This window comes from Hippoglossus stenolepis, chromosome 17, assembly GCF_022539355.2.
Source record: "Hippoglossus stenolepis isolate QCI-W04-F060 chromosome 17, HSTE1.2, whole genome shotgun sequence".
In the NCBI taxonomy this organism is placed as follows: Eukaryota; Metazoa; Chordata; class Actinopteri; order Pleuronectiformes; family Pleuronectidae; genus Hippoglossus; species Hippoglossus stenolepis.
In genome coordinates, this window is record NC_061499.1 from 1,683,510 (window position 1) to 1,701,061 (window position 17,552).

Consider the following 17,552-nt stretch of genomic DNA (forward strand, 5'->3'; position numbering starts at 1 on the left):
AAAGCATGAAATAATTATTTAGCTACAGACCAGAGACGTCGGTATTTCAATCAGCATCTCTATTATAGTATTTTTTGTATTTTTGATCCGCTTTATTATATTTTCGCCCTTTTCTTTCGTGAGCGATGCTTCATTTCTGCTCATCCTTCTTTCTGTTTTGTTAAAACGCTGGAGACTTTAATCTGAACCTGAATATCAGGTGTGAAAGGTTCCTCGGACCAAGCTTCAGACCAAGGAACCAAAATGTAGTCCGACCAAAAGAGGAGGTCTGTTCTTTTGGAGAGTTCAGACCAATCACAGCATATTTGATATTAAAATGGACCATAATTTAGAAAATGAGCATCATGAAGTATTGAAGAAGACTTGAAACCACAGATCGAGACCATAGACCCTGTTTACTGACGTTATTTTCACATAGACCTCTAAATAAACAACCAGTGGAGTCGCCCCCTTCTGGTCATTCAACAGAATGCAGGTTTCGGGCACTTCCACGTCTCCTGTACCCGAGTTACTTGTCGTGATTCTCTGGTTGTAGCCACAGATGAAACTCTGGGTCATGTGATGTGGGCTTAAACAGACACTTTCTGTAATTATATGCAAATCCAACGTTACTTCGTATCATCACAGTTGAAGCCACCAAGAGCTTCAGTGCTGAACTATGGGATGTGCAGGCTGCTAGCTTTCATGTCCATGCATTCTCTATGAGCATCAGGAACAGGAGCAGCCTGGTTAGCAGCGGATCCATGATGGATGGATTCGTACCCGCCGGCTTCAGCCTGAAGCCGCCCAACACATCACCCCCCCCCCTCGCTGTTTGAAATTCCGAGTCCTACAGAGTGACGGCCCCCTTGACAACTTAAAATGTCTCACAATGGATCCTGTCATGATTTGTGAATATTAAAGAGCCACACACGGCGGCGCGGCTAAACCCCACATCACAGATCCACGGCTCCTCCGGTCTCCTCCAGAGCCGAGTGCACGAGTCGCTCGGGAGTCATCATCGCCTTTACATCTCTGACAGGCGGCCGCCTCCCTCTGGTGCCCACGGTCACAAGCCTTTCATTTGTGTTGAGATTCCACCAAAGGCCTCTCCGTCTTATACTGTGTGTGTCTGTGTGTGTGTGTGTGTGTGTGTGTGCATGGTCAGTAGCATGAAACACACACATTATTCTCCTCAGTACACGAGCAGAGACAGCTCTGCTGGTGCGGCTGGTTCCAGAGGACGGGACTCAAACCCACGGCAGCCATGGAAAGTGATGAGTTGATATCGGAGAGAGCGCTCGTGTTGGAGGCTTCAGTGGAAACGCTGCTCGTTCACTTCGGACGTTGTGACGTCACATGTTCCCAAACTGCAAATCGGATCTGCTGCTTGTTGTAGAATTTGATTTAAACAGTTATTGCCATTTTCCATCTGTTGAAATCATGTAGATCTTTGGTTTCATACCTCGCCTTAATCAAATTATGGTTTTATTCTGCAGCTTCAAATATGTAACGATAAAAGACAAACTGAGGAGGAGCAGCTGATCATCTTCGTTCTTAGTTTGGATGAAGGAGGAACCTCATGTTTGTGGACGCACAGTATAAAATGTTTTTTTGAAAGAGGTCGGTTCCCACTTTTGTACAGAATTTAACTGTATTTCCATCTCGTTAGTTATTTATTCAGTTTCCTCTTGTCTCACACACAGAGACGCATAATACAACTTTAATGTGACACCCACGTCCTGGAAAATAAAAGTGAGCGATCAGATGAGGAGAGATTTAGAATTAATGTTAAATTCATTACGTGAAGCGTGAAGTGGCTCTTGATCGAGATTCAAGGTCTCTGTTGTCATTACACTACAATGAAATGAATCATGGACAACTTCCTCCATCTCTTCCTCCATCTCTTCCTCCATCTCTTCCTCCATCTCTCCGTCTCTTCATCTCTTTCTGTTCAACTCCCGTCCAGCTCTCTCGGTGCGTCGTCATGGTTACGCAGAAAGCTTTCTCCTAACAGGCGGCGAAGGGGCAGGAATGTTTCCACTGATGGAAAAGCAGCTGAGATGTCTGGTGCTTATTAAGGCAGGACTGTGACCCATTAGTGCACAGAGGCTGTTTCCCTCTGCTGCAGCTCCTCTTTTTAAATACATTTCATCTGATTAGAAGAAAAGAAATCGTTGTCCTTCCCAGTTTCTCTAAAGTCCCAGTGCTAAATCCTCCTCACGTCCCGATAGAACGTCAATAAATAAAGAAGAAACGTCCGTGGCCCTCGCCGTAATAAACCCGGCTGACGCATGATTGACAGCTGAGACTGACTCACGATTGGTGGAGCCCGTGAATTAGTGGGACGTGGCTCCACTGACTCAGAACGACTTCAGAAGGTCAAGGTGGCGACGCCTGTGTCCAGGATACTCTGGATAGTCGTCCATCTTTATTTACATTGGACACAATCTGTCTCCGGGAGGGTTCGACCCACGACTTCCTCATAGCTGGGAAATCCAATATGAAGATTATAATTCGTGCTGAAAATGATTATGTGTCTAAAAGAGAAACAGGTGGAGACACTGAACTGTGAGTCCAGCTGTGTGTGTGTGTGTGTGTGTGTGTGTGTGTGTGTGTGTGTGTGTGTGTGTGTGTGTGTGTGTGTGTGTGTGTGTGTGTGTGTGTGTGTGTGTGTCAGTCACCTCATCATGGGGACAGGATTTTCTCCGGACCCCTGAGAGCCGGAGCAGATGTTGTTCTGAGTAAAACTTTGGAGAAGTTGGATCAACGTGTTTCAGCAGAATTGTTTTTTCCGTTGCGTTCAAGCGATTTCAGAAAAAAGGACAAACTGTCCGTTTCTCTTCCTGTGGCTAAATCCTCTCTGTTGCTTTTTCCTCCCCTTCATCTTCTCTTTCTCTTCACCTGTGATTCACCTGTGAAGTAATAAAAGAGGAACTAATTCCACTGGGAGCTCCCTCTGTGCGATGCATGGTCTCAGTAACGAATTCAATGATTAAATCAACTCTGCTGTTGTGTGGGTATGAAACAGACTGTCAGCCCCCTGCGTCTCTCTCTCTCTCTCTCTCTCTCTCTCCCTCTCTCTCACCCTCTGGTTCTACTCCTCTCTCGCTCGTCTCCCGCTCCACCTCCCGGGTCACAGGGGAAAACTTAAGACTAATCATCTGTGACATCCTCTGTGAAATTAATGCCAGTTTTGCTAAAGAGCGAACACGTAGTTGTTTGACCTTTCTGCGGCTCGTGGACGTCTTCATTGTGCGGCGCCCGGCGGCGCCCGGCGGCTGAAAGGCTCCTCCTGCAGGAACGTCTCTTTCTGAACACTGCAGCAAAGCGATGCTTTGTCAATAGCGACAGCCCCCATCCCTCATCGACGTGCGCCCAGCGGGAATAACAATCCACCAATCACAGCTGCATAAAGGGGCTTTAGGAGCCATTGTTTTGTGCACCAAGCAGAAAGAAATAGCTACATCCCAGAATAACAGCTCGGAAGAAAATAGCCACAAACACGGTGTGAAGAGATGGATTAGATTGACAGATTGTTGTAAAGAAATTATAGCTCCCGAAGTGACTCACTGATTTCTTTGACTGTCGTGGAAGTTAACTGCTCGTAGCAGCGGCTGCAGCGTCGGATTGAGAGTCGGGAACACGCTTCACTCGGTGTGATCGAGTCGGGACAAACATAAATACCCCTCATCCTTTCCCAAGTAGAAATCAGTGGATATTAATGTGATGAAGTGAATCAGAATCCCTCCGTTGATCCGCTGGGTTCCACTGAGCTCAGCCTGTGTCACGTATCCCAGACGTCTCCATCCCCGGTCGCTCACTCCAGCTTCTCCTCGGGCGTGAAAGATATGAAATCACAGCGATTTTTCAGCTTCACCTTGAAAAAACCATATTTCAGGTAACCATGTTTTGGGGGGTGGAGCCTGCCTGAGAGCAATGCACCCATTGGACGGTACTAGCCGTCAGTCACACTCCGGGTGTTTGAAATCATTTCATCTACCGACGAGATTTCTTCCACAGTTATCACAAGAATGACCTTCTGAGCTGCCGTAGCTCAGCGCCTGTATGTGTTCAATCACAGTTTAGGTTTAGGGACCAGATTAAATCCATGATATCAACAGTAAATCAATACCAACTGGCTGCTCCTTCACCGCCCTGCTCTTTATCTTCCATTCGAGATGGGAGGGTGTGAGGAGGACGCAGAGAGGGATGGTTGAGAAGAAAGGAAGGAGGAGGTGATAGAAAGAGAAGTTGGGATTGGAGCCCACACGCCGCTGCAGACGGGACTCGGTCACTTCTGACTTGTTGCCAGTCGGAGCTTAAAGGCCGATTTTGTGTCTCTGGGGTAAAACTGGTTGAAACAGACTTGAGTCCTCGCAGACGTCCGGCGGCATCAGGCAGGTTTTCTTTTTAGAGACCGAACTCTGTCCGGTCATTACACGGACGGACATGAACTCTAGTGTCCTCAGAGATTTAGAGACGTTAGATGGAGACGGGAGACGAGGACGTTCAACCATTTCCAACATTTAAGTCATGAATGTAGGAGGAATTTCTCTGAGATTAAAGTGGGAAATTAGAGATTCTGTGCATCCGGAGCAACACAACAAACAGATGCCTGATCTGATGGTTGAAATAGGTTTTCTCTGAGTCACTGTTGTTTCCTGGACCTTCAGCATCAGGATTTCCTTCTTTCTTTCTTGACTCACATCCCTTCATCTGCCCAACACATCTCCACTGGATCACTTCCTGAAACCTCAGGATTAGATCATCCTCTGCAGTTTGTTCTGTGACCAAAACAAACCGTTTTTATGAGATATTTAATAATACATTTGTGACTTTACAGATTTTTATCTTTAGACATACGACATGCATCTTCGGCCACTAGATACCGACTAGATACCCCCCCACACACAGAGATCCTGCTTCTCTGCACATCAGACAACGCAGTGAATCCTCTCGCCAGGAGCTCATTAGCATATTGTGAGGAAAATCAGTTTTTCCCGTCCACCACTTAGTGAAGTGACCGCTCCTCTAAATGTGAAGAGGCTGACGAAGAGCGCAGCCCTTCCTCCTTTGGGAGGACGAGTCGGAGCGAACCCAGGAGGCGCTGGAGTGCGACTCCTCAGTCGGCTGCTGCAGGAGGCGAATCTCATTTCACTCTTTGACCCCCGAGAAAAACCTTCTGCACAGCCCCTCAGATGGAAACGTCCATATTCAGACTGCAGAGGTTATTTTTTTTAAATATATATTTATAATTCCAAACACTGAATACGATGTAGAATGGCAGGAATAAGCTCACACTCGTATTATTATTATGAAACAGAATATGATATGTGGGATATGCATATAAAATCCTGATTTGCAGCCTGTTGCTGTTTCTCATTATTTCTGCTCCCGCCTGAATTCGATGCATAATGTAAAGTCGATTTAAGAGCGGAGCCACATTTCGCCCTCTGACCGGAGTAATCCCCTCGTGGGCCCGTGAGGATTATGGGCTCACGTCTCCACGGTAAATGGAATGTTTTGTTGTGAGGCTCTTTCACGGTAAAGTCCGGTCACCGTCGCTGTAATTGTAAAGTATTTTTCCGGATCATGTAGCAGCATCTTAAAGACTCGCCGAGCTGATTAACTTTCCCAACGACGATTCATCCTTGGATTCGCGTCCGCGGCTCTTTCTTCTCTCGTTCTTCACACATGTAATAACTTCACTTATCGAGCTGAACTCCGTGAATGAGCCGCTCAGTGTGTAGAGCGTCGACCGGGAATAAAGATGGACGACACGTCTCCATTTCCTGCCACGATCCAGAAATGAATCCAAAGTATAAAGATATGAACGCTGCCATTTCTTATGTCATCAAATAACAAATTAAAACCTGATCAGACACATGAACACAAACCGTGATGTTACAAAATGAAAACAAAATCCATTTTAAATGAAAAAGCACAATTTAAAACAAGGATAGATTAAAAAGAGCAGATTCAAAGGAGGTAAACAAAATGAAAAAGCAGTTTAAAAATGTCAAAGTAAACTAAAGGAGTAAAATAATACAAATATAATAGAGAGAAATATGTAAAACAGCAGATTTAGTCTGTTTTATCCTTTTGGATAAGATGATATCAAATCTCTTGAATTTATCAGTGAGAAACAGGACTTTTAGTCTTTTTGATAAAGAACCTGAGACATTATAACTTTAACAACATGTACGTTTTGCTCCACACGATCACAGGTCTGTGGAAGTGCACATTTCTCTGTTTGAAGTCCGACTCCAGTTGATGAGACGTTATTTAAGATGCCGTGGAGGTTTCCACTCGCTGAGGTCGTCCGTGTGTTTCATCACCTTTCATGTGCTGTTTTTCCTCCCGATGCTTTTAAGGTGGATGTTTCATTAAAAAACATCAAACGTGAATCTCCTCCGTCGCCTCCGCGCTCCGACACTTTGCTTTTGTCTTCACTCGTCCCGAAATGTGTGTGATGGTGGGAGCAGTAATTGCTCGAGTAACACGTGTGAACAGTTGTATGTGTTGTGTTTCATCCAGTATCTTTAAAACATTCAGACTGAAACCCGTAAATCCAGAACCTGGATGTGTCCTGGTCCCGACCCTAAGACACGACCCTCAGCTCTGCTTCCTACATTACACGTGTTTAGCATTTACCTTTTTGGATAAAGTGATTTACAACAAGTGCACTGAAACCGGAGCTGAATGCAAAGTGAAGCATGAAGCAGAAGTATTGTTGAATCTCCGTCAGACGTCTGAATAATTGGCCACATCTGTTTCCGCTGGTGTTTGACGGTCAACAGTCAGATATGTGGGACTCGGAATGATCTTCCTGCTCAACTGGCTTCGTGGAAAACAGAAAATTAGAAGGATGAATGAGCAGCTCAATTAAAAACATGTGATCGTCTCTGAATAACAAGCACAGCAGCTTCACAACGAGTTCCTTGTTCCACAGACGCACTCATGTCCTCCACCCTCCCTGTCTCCTCTCACAGGTACTTCACCAACATCTCCATCGGGGGGCGGGACTACTCCTTCAACAGCGACGGCTACCTGTCCAACCCGCTGCTCGACGTCATCTCCTACACCAACGGGAGGGGATGGGAGGAGGTCAGTACTCAGCTGTGCCGCGCACTCTCGCCGCTAATTATCGCAGCGAGCCGGCAAAACCGCAATTTCACGGCCCATCAAACACATGCGGAGTCATCTCTGCTGCGCTTCACCTTTCTGCCGTCGCACTCTCTCTCTCTCTACTTTCTCTCACCCAAATCTCATTCCACCCTCCACTCGTTTTCAGCCTTGTTAGCCAGAACTACCTCTCAGTCCAGTGTCGTCCCCGTCCGGGTCCGTGTGTAGTTCGTACAGTAACTCCACCAGATGTAAGGTCGTCCCTCCGAGGGCACGTTCACTTCCTCCAGTCTCCCTTTGTAAACCTCCCCACCCCCGCTGAGCTCCATTTTGCTCCTGACCTTCTACAGCTCAATATGTTTACCTGTGAATGCAGACTGAAGGCCCCCCCCCCCCCCCCCCTCGTTTTAAGGACGAGAACCAAAAGGAACAAATCAGCCTTTGACGACAGTGTGAAGCCGTGGATTTCTAACAGTTCTGTCGTTCTCCACCTTCCTGTCAGAGCTGAACTTCTCCCCTGCAGGTCCAGTGCTTCAGCGCTTTCAGCTTCTGTGTGCGAGCGCTGAACAAAGGGGGGGGGGGATTAGCGTGCATTAAGTAGGATGTAAGGACAAGGTGACTCCATCCGTAGAGGTTCTGTGCCCCTGGTTTATTAGACGCTACGTGGCCAAAAGTGTGTGGACGCCAGGACCTTAATCCTTCAAGACCTAAGCTGCCGTTTTAAAACCTCTGCTTTGTTTTCAAATGACCTCAAGTTCTTTACAAAACTTCATCTCCACGTACAGTTTTACTTCTCGGCCTGTGGAGATAAAACAAACACAACATACAAACTATTTGAGAGCTTTTATCCTTGGAAAACAAAGGCGATGAATTTCAATAAAATCCAAAGATTTAAGCTCTGAAATAGTTTTAGTGTCCGTCAGCTTCGGGCCCGGCAGGCAGCAGCAGCTTGTGTCCTCAGGTTCTGTGGACTGAGTCCAGCAGCAGGTCTGTTCGCTGTGGGTTAGCTTCAGATAGAAAACTGTAACCAGCATCACCACAGGCCAAACAAGCAGCCCATTAAGGCCCTGCACTGGGAGGTTCAAATCAATACCCGTGGTTTAGGAATGAGACGTGTTTGTTCGTTGTGGGATCTGTTGGATTCTGTCATTTTAAAAGGCTCCAGCTCACGATGTAAAGTGCCTTTAGATCATATAGGTTATGATTTGGTTCTGTACAGATGAAACTGAATTGAACTCCAGTGGGAAATCGTCTCTGACAGAAACAGACCAAGTGAAATCGATCTAAGGGCAAAGCTCACACGTCCGTCCGGAGGAGGTGGACTCGCTGACCTCTCCCAGTGATGAAGTTCATAACACAAACTGATGAAGATGAAGGTGTTTAAGATGAAGAAACTAACGTTTCCAGCATCACACACATGCAGAAGTCTTCGTGTTGAAGTATTACTCACTGCACCTTATTAAAAACCTCCTAATTAAAACTGTGCTTCAGACTCAACTCTGAGAAATGACATACTAAACTTCTAAATTACACTGTGGTGAATCGTTTTCAGATGTGGATATTTCCAAGAACTCTTGAGGAAACTGAACCACAGGTTGACTGATGCTGATGCTTCTATTGTTTTAAGCATTAATTCATTAGCTTTGTTATCACTGAAGAAATGTTTTCTGTGTTTCCTCTTCAGTTCAGATTCATTATAAATGAAAAGGCTCTTCTCCTGTTTGATTTTCGTGGTTTTTTTAATCTTTCACATCCCTTCTGTGAACATCTCATTCTGTGGGTTTTATGAAATTAGCCGTTACATGATGCAATGACACGTTAAAGTACACGTGTTTGTTCTGTGAACCCGAACAGAGAAGCTGCACGCAGCGGATCAGAGAGCGAGACGAGAAAAAGCACGAGTACGTTTTTTAATCAACATGACAGGAGCGCTGGAATCCTTGAACACACAAAGCCCGATCCCGCTTCAGCTCTTTTCAAAGGCGCAGTAAGAGAGTTACAACCCCAACAACACGGAATGATCACAGTACATCAGCGGGGGGTGTTTGATGGAGATGTTAATCAGCTTCTATGTTTCAGGTCGTTCTTCATGAAGGAGCCGGCTTTAAAAACACACGTCCTGCAACAGACTGGTTTGAATTAGATGTAGAACAATGTTTTATCAGCAAAGAGTTCAAACTCAACTCCTATTTTCCCCTCCTGTGTTTTTCATGCTGATATTTAACATTTGCTTTATGAATTTCTGATTGGTGATGGATTTGAAGGGTAACCCAGCTTCGTTCACTCCTGTGATCAATATTTTAACCTTCAATTCATAAAATACAATAAATATATTAATTAGTGATTGACTATATGCATATTCAGCAGAGATCAGACTTTATCTAAGAAGTATATTAACCTGAGAAACTCACGTCACCTTATTAAAGTGTCGGCAGGATGTTGATTTGTAATTAATGGGAATATTTACCCCTATTTACTATTATGACAATTTGTCCAAATCTCTCTCTCCCACTTTATTCTTCTGTTTTCATATTGAATAAGAACAATAACACACGTCAAAGCGTATCAGACTCTTTTGACGGAACATGAAATGAAAGCTCATTTTCCTCTGGCTCCGTTCAGACGTTCCACTTCCAGACGTCTGCAGCTTCTTGTGCTGCAGCTCGTACGATTTACAGCTGTTTTGTTCTCGCGGAGCCAGAAATCACCTAAACGTGGTCGTGAATCCCGGAGTCCCACGGACGAGTGCCCCCCCCCCCACTGGTGCTGCGCCCTCCATAAAATGGCTGCCACTCCCGTAGAGTTTACAACAGGGAGAGAAGTGGCTGTATTTCTTATTCTTTCTGCTCCTTCTCCGCCTGAATCTTCAATATCAGGGTCGAGTGCTTGGACGTCTGAGCGTTCGGGGGAACTGACGAGGTTAAATATTATAAGTTTGAATTGTTTAGCAGGAGTCACGACCTGAACCATAATAATAATGAGAAAAACTAGATTTACACAACACGATTCTGAAGGTTACAGACGTCACCTCTGAAATACACAATAATAATAACAATCTATAAAATGTGAGTGCGTTGTTTGGTTTTCTCTATTTCTACAGATACTCACACAACAGAATTTAATTATTTTTTAAATTGAAGAAAATGCGACAGTGCCTGTGACTGTTGACTGTGACGCCGGCTGGTTCGTACCAACACAACTACAACGTGAACCTGGATCAGATGAGCAGAATCTAACACAAACATGGACCTTATCTGTTCTGTTTGCACAGATTTATTCATATTCACAGAGAACTAACCCCCGGTTCTTGTTATTAAGATGATTTATTGGACATTTCTAATGACTGAGTGTGTTCTGCCGCCTTTCAGAAGCAGATCCACTCAAACAGTGATTCATCTTTTTTCCCAGCCTGGAACTGTTCTTGTTTTTCGATTGCTATTCTGGTCACTGAGTGTTTGGTATTTGTATGAAAAGGTCCTCTGGTGCTCAGGTAGTGATGAGCCTCACCTCCGTAGCTGCTGCGCTGATTTGTTTTGCAATAAACAGAAGAGGAGCTGAGTTACAATGAGGCGTCACAGCTTCCGTGGCGGAGCAGAGCAAATCAAAGATCCCTCCGTCGTCCGGGGGTTGTGAGAAGCAGCTGTCGTATGGTTCTGTGCTCGTCGGTGTCAGATGATCGACAGGAGCTGGGCAGCAGGTCCCAGTATCGATCCACACTATGGATTGTAACGGAAATGTCAGCGATGGACACAAAGAGAGAGAAATGACTCATTCACGTCTCCGATGTAACTTCAGTAAATGTGAAAAATACATCTTTGTGTTCCTGGAGCTTTTCTCCTCCTGCCACATGTTCGCAGGACGGTCAATAGATGTTTTTATAGACACTATTGTTGGTAGATGTGAGCGCAGGCGGGACCCCCTGCTGGGTGTTTCTGCCTGACGCCCCTCCGACGGTGCTGTTGTCCCGGCTGCAGGGCTGTGAGCCACCTGTCACTCAGGCAGCAGTGGGGACGCCAGAGGAGCCCGGCTTCCCTCCGAGCCCGGCGCCCCCTCGCTCCTCCTCCTCCTCAGCTTGGAGCCTGTGATCCCAGGATGTTAGTCTGGGATCCCAACCTGGTGTTTGACTGTGGTCTCCACCCTGTGGGCTGCTGCTGCTGCTGCTGCTGCTGCTGTAAATCCTGCTGGAAACACTGGTCTGCTTTGCTCTCGCCAGTGTCTGTGAATAGGATTTATAATGTTGGTGCTTTCATCGAGTCTCACGACATTTTGATAAAAGACTCGAGGTCTGTCTGAGCTCCATGGAAACAGAGAATCACAAAATACCAAATCATGCTCTGATTCAGGGATCCAGCCCCTGCGTGAGTGTGTGTGTGTGTGTCTGTGTGTGGTTGTGTGTGTGTGTGTGTGTGCATGCATATAATCTTTTGTGTTTAAAGAGCATTTACTTCAGTTAATGTAAAACACGTTGGAGGGCTGAGCTGCAGGACAAATGAGCAAATGATCACGTTGTGTAACGGACTGCTTGTCTAGTATTGTGAGTGCAGCAGGGAGGACGAGAGACGAGGGCACAGACACAGTGAAACACAGACACAGACACAGTGAAACACAGACACAGACACAGTGAAACACAGACACAGACACAATGAGTGAGACTAGTCCAGATTTCCAGCTGCTGTAAATTTGCCGTTCACGTCGACCTCGTGTTTCTCTCTCTGCTCCAGATGTTGATGTGTTGATGCTGCAGGATGTGGACGTGTTGCTGCTGCAGCTATTATATCTGTGTTTCTGTGCCCCCCTTTGCTGCTTGTACAACATAGACCATTATGTGTTTATCTCTCATTTTGTGTCTTTTCCATCGCGCTCTGAGGACGCGTGTGTGCTCACAGTGCATTATGGGAAGTGCTCTCCCGTGGAGAAAAAGCTGGATCCAGTTTCAACATCTGTTTGGAGGAGATTAGTTGTGACTAAATATTTGCACCTAGTCGCTGCCAGGTGGACGCTCAGTGTTACCGACCGCATCACATGACTTTAGCCTCTTGCTGTTTACACTGAGGGGTAAGAAAATAAGATCATATACTTCTTATCAAGTCATATACAGAAGATTTACATTTACATTTCAGCTAAAGACTATGAAACACTACTGAAATACAGTCTGTAGCCTTAAACCTCACTGGTTATCTGAGGCATACAGCCACAAGGCAGTAATTCTGGTTTATATATTAAAAAAGTAATTGATATAATAATCTGCATGGACTATGCAAAGTGAGACGTGTGTTTTTCACGAATCCCAGCAGCCTCGACTGGAGAATTGGTATACAGAACATAACGTGTAAATATATGTCACCGCAGCTTTAATATGATTTAATATACGCCGACACGTTCGCTGTGTTGTGGTTTCACCTCCATCCAGAAACATCCACCGTCAATGGGAACAGATTTGTTGATACAAACAGGTGACGCTGTAAACGTCTCGTCTTCAAAACACCATCTTCACAGTTGAAAATTAATTATCTCAGTTAAACGCTCATCGCACAGAGACACACTTCACGGTTGTGTTACATTTCCCTCACAACCCACGACGTCCTCCACACACCTCTCTGTCTCGAGCTCAGAGCTGTGGAGGATGGGTTTGACTCCCACAGTCATCATGTACATTAAGTCCATGGAAGGAACCTGTGGAACACGTGGAACACACTTCACCAACTTGTCTTCACGGTTGTCACGTCCTTGTTGTTCTGTGATTTGTGACGTCGTCCCTCGAGTCTCTCTACACACACACCGAGGTCAGGATCCAGACATGAGACCAAACACAGGTCAACAGGTGACTGACGGTTTTATCTTCAGTTTGGAAAACTGTTACACCGACGTCCTCACGGGGGGGAGGACTTGAATAAGTAGGACGTGAGAGGAGGAGGGTCCGTGGAGACTTCTCAGTGTTTCTAAGATGATACTGGAGCATGTTGTGATATTACAGAGAATCCTTTTAAAGTGAAGGTGTTACCCTGGAAGGTTGAGGGGTCAAAACGAACATTAGCAAATGGGACAATACAACACCGACTTGTTGGTGAGCAGATGTGGTGGCACCAAACTAATCGGGGCCACCTTCGGTTGTCGTTCAGTATTTCTGTGGCTTGCTTGTGGCCCAGATCTGGCAAACGGGAGCGGATCCATCATTCTGTGTGGTATGTAGACCGGGTGTGGGACGTGGGCCGAATCTGGGAGAAGAGTTGCCAGCGAGCCGAGCACCTGACGTGTTGGGTGTGTTTCCAGGTCGGCTGGTGGGAGAACGGACACCTGCGGCTGCGTTACCACCCCTGGTCTCGTTACGGCTCCTTCCTGAAGCCTCTGGATGACGCCCAGCACCTGCGAGTGGTCACCCTGGAGGAGAGGCCCTTCGTCATCGTGGAGCCGGCCGACCCGGGAACCAGCTCCTGCATCCGGGACTCGGTGCCCTGCCGCATGCCCGTCAACTCCAGGTAACACCACCACCGCCGCAACCTCTGGATGTCAAACACAGCTGTCACATCTGGAGGAAGACTTTAATATCACGATGCAGCATGTAGAATTAAATTAAATCCTCGCTCTTAAAACAATGAAATCCTTCTCCAGACTAATGTTTGCATATAAGCATATTTAATCAAAGTTCCCATTATGGTTATAAAAGGAAAATTCCACTTTCTCATTCAGGTCAGACTCGATGCACTGAGAGAAGTTAATGTGTTTAAAATGATTTTTAAAACTATTAAAGGGACGTGGACAGGACACGCTGACCTGCAGTTTTATTAGTGTGGAACAAAATTATATTTATGTCTCGTTTCTCTGTCCGATAATGAACTGAAGCACTTTGAGCGTGTTCCCTATTTAACGAGTGATTTCGGATCTCGACGTCTCGTTTCTTCCTCTCAATCGTTATTTTCTATAAACCATCAGTAGGAAACTCGGTGGACGGACTGAAACCAAAAGGCCTCCACGCTCTGATCTCTTGTAAAATTGAAGTGTCTGGCCAAGCGACCGGGAACGAGACAGTAAATCTTTACCATCTCGTGTGCTGTGTACACGGAGCAGACTTAAACTAAGACTTTCCTTCTGGGAGCAATAGATTCAAACTTCACAAAGTAACCTCGTTATCCCACAGAGGAAGATTACGTTGCATCACAGCAGCGGTAGATTCACTGGGAAGTCACATCACAGCTCGGAAATTAGAGAAACAATTTTAACTGTTCATTAAAAACCACAAAGGAAAATAAGGTTCATTGTCTTTTAATCAATCCAGATTGTAAACAGCAGCCGAATCAGAACAAACAATGTGAATCACAGCACATGTGAAGTGATTTAATGTGATTTACAGCAAGTTGCATATTCATACATGCGCCCGAAGATAGCAGGAACGTGTGTGTCTGTAAGTGTCTGTGTGTGTCTCTGTGTGTGTGTCTCTGTGTGTGTGTGTGTGTGTGTGTGTCCTCGGCTGCTGGTCTGTCCCTGATAAGCCTCCCTCCTGCCGGCTCATGACCCGGCCAATGGGAAGATAACGAGTTCATCCTCCATCAATTTTATTGGCTGGAGGAGAAGTTTCTCCTCTCGTTCATAAACCTGCTCTGACCCCGGTTGTTTCTCCCTTGAAGGATCTTTTCCTCTCTCGTATTTGTCTCTATCTTAATTGATTTTCCGTCTCTACACAGATTACCTCCTCTCGTGTTACTTCACTACAGTGGAGGAGACGGTTGAGCTTTTATTTTCCTCCACAATCTCACGGTTGGTTTGTTCAAAGCTGAAAACGAACACGTATAAAACCACTGGGGCAGAACCAGGCACCTGAAGCTAATTGTGTTTTACTGCTTCACAGCTCAGATTAGAGCCACATTACACATGTCACACTTTATAAATGTCAGATTTCTAACATCCCATCAAACTTAATGAGCTTTGGGGTTTTTAAAAAAGATCGTTTACAACTAACCGCCCGAACGATGTAATAGAGAGACGGGGGACAAAAGGCTGGACGACCACATCTCTCATATAAAGTAGTATTCATTAAACAAGTATAATCGATAAGCAATTTTACCACTGACAATGAATTCAGTGACTCAGTGTTTACAGCAAGTTTTTATAAACCTTCTGTATTTTAGCAAATGTCAGGCTAATAAAGTTAGCAACAAGCTATTTATCACACTGGAGCCAATTTGGCTGGTGGAGACCAAAGCGGAAGTAAAAGCTCATTAATGACAGAAACGTGCTTCATGTGTAAATAAACCTTTGTTTGGAATTGTTCCCTTATCAGTAAATATATACGGCATTAAAAATATGTATATATGTCGTGTTTAAAGCAACTTCCGCTGATCCATACGATTTCAGTTTTAATTTGGACATTATTTAGATTTTAGTGTTTTCATTAATATTCCCTTTTACATGTTAAAGAGCGAAGCCTGATAACTTCACACAATCATTATCAGGGTCGGTGATTTCTTTCAAATTCAAACATCATGTAACTAAGGTCAGAATACGTCTTAATTCAATTGTTGCTCATTCCGAATCTGGTTTATTTTCAGAACATATAATTCGTCTGTGACACCTGACACATCTCAGCCCTTCCCTCCGAACATTTGACATGACACCACCTCTTTTTAATTCCTGCTCAGTTATAATTTGTCCGATGTGCTTGTGGCTTCGGAGCAGAGCTAAGTGCTGCAGAGACAATCAGACGAGCACTCGGGATGAGGACCTGATAGAGGACACTGCAGCCACTCAGCCGGTCCCTGAGTAAACGCGCTGAAGTGTTTGCTGGATGGCGTCTCTGAGGAAAGAGGAATCCTGAGTCCTTCAGCAGAGTTTTGTTTCTCTCAGCCGTCGTCCCGGTTGCACAAAACGGAATCTCGCTCTGTTTTAATAATGCAGCACTTTCCCCCCCGAGCCGTCTGACCCGTCGGGCGTTGCCTCTCCGAACACAACAGCCCAAACCGTCAGTATCGATCCGCCCTCAGCCCCTCGCCAATAATTCATACCTTCCTCCCTCAGTGTCCTGCGTCTCTCAGCTGCTTGTCTGTCTGTTTTCTCTCTCCCTCGGCAACACTCAGCTTCGTTTTCAATTTCTACGACAGCCAAGCAGCCTGTCGGGGGGGGGGGGGTCACGGCGTCCTGGATGAAATATCTCCGCACCTCACAACGAGCCCCAGGTCATCTGTGTTTGTGTGTTTTCTCCCCTCTCCCGTGCAGCCTGGTGGTGGACAGCGCCGGGCCCATGAAGCACTGCTGCAAGGGCTTCTGCATCGACGTCCTGAAGCGCCTGGCCAAGATCGTGGGCTTCAGCTACGACCTTTACCTGGTGACCAACGGCCGGCATGGGAAGAACATCGACGGGGAGTGGAACGGCATGGTCGGAGAGGTTAGGTTGTCAATGTTTACTGTCATATTGAAATCATAATTATAATAATGACCATGTCTCTGCAGCTTTAAAACACTTCAAAACACTTCAAAACACTTTAAAACACTTAAAACACTTCAAAACTCTTTAAAACACTTAAAACCACGTTCCACTGTGACATTCATCCAGGTGAGGGGTCGTCCTGCTGCCAAGCAACAAGCTCATTGGAGCTCGTTCTTTAAAAACCTTTTTCAGTCTAATTGTATAGAACAGTAAAAGGGATCTGAATGATTTTCTATAATCAGCTTATAGTTAAGTGTGTTGACTTTGATGTGGTTCAGTTACAGGTAGTTTTTTTTTAATTAACAGGGAAATATAAGACAAAGGGTCCAAATATGTGGAAATATGACGCTAATTAAGTATTTAGATAGAAAAACCTGTGAGACAAAGACAATACGAGTTATTACACTTGGGTTATTGCTAGAGAGCAGGTAGAAGTATAAGAACATGTAGAAATGAATTTATATAAATATATTTATATTTGAACATTTCAAATGATTGTTGCTGCCGAAGTGAGTCCAGTGTATTTCTAGCAGTTAGTCATTGCTCTCATATTTTGGTCCCTTTATACAAATTGTTGCCCATGAATGAAACTTTATTAGTGGTGAACAGTTGCCATGGTTACCCACAGTTTCATTAGGCCGGAACCTGGAACCTCCATCACAAACAGATTTATACTTTTTACAAATGTAAAAAACGAACCACTTGACCAAGGAGCTGATTTCCAGGAAAACGTTGTTCCCTCTTTGTGTATTTCCATTAGTGATATTTGATTTCCTGTGGGTTTTTCCCTACGAGGGAACATTCAGCGGGACATTTAGAACCAGCACAGAACTCACACGGCAAACAAACATCCCAGCGACAGCGACACGGGTGAGGGAGCAAAGCAGAACGCTCAGTTGTGTGTCGCAAGCAGACGACAGTGTGCGTTCGCTCTGGGAGTTTATTCTAAAGTTCAGCAGCTGGAATCACAAACACACCGTGACCCCGTCTTTGTGTGTCTGTCAGACAGTGTAGCTGTGTTTTTAAT

General features: G+C 45.3%; 2 protein-coding genes across 2 annotated transcripts in view; both read left to right on the forward strand.

The window, feature by feature from the left end:
* The window catches only part of LOC124855032 (glutamate receptor ionotropic, NMDA 2D-like), a 36,216-nt gene extending 25,024 nt beyond the window's left edge, over nt 1–11,192 (forward strand). The window contains exons 6-7 of the mRNA XM_047344227.1: nt 6,975–7,089; nt 11,082–11,192. Coding sequence (XP_047200183.1) covers nt 6,975–7,089; nt 11,082–11,192 — 226 coding nt within the window. The remainder of the gene's footprint in view (nt 1–6,974; nt 7,090–11,081) is intronic.
* LOC118124573 (serine/arginine repetitive matrix protein 2-like) overlaps nt 6,978–17,552 on the forward strand; it is a 48,789-nt gene continuing 38,214 nt past the window's right edge. The window contains exons 1-3 of the mRNA XM_035182556.2: nt 6,978–7,089; nt 13,378–13,583; nt 16,315–16,483. Coding sequence (XP_035038447.2) covers nt 13,567–13,583; nt 16,315–16,483 — 186 coding nt within the window. The 5' untranslated portion in view covers nt 6,978–7,089; nt 13,378–13,566. The remainder of the gene's footprint in view (nt 7,090–13,377; nt 13,584–16,314; nt 16,484–17,552) is intronic.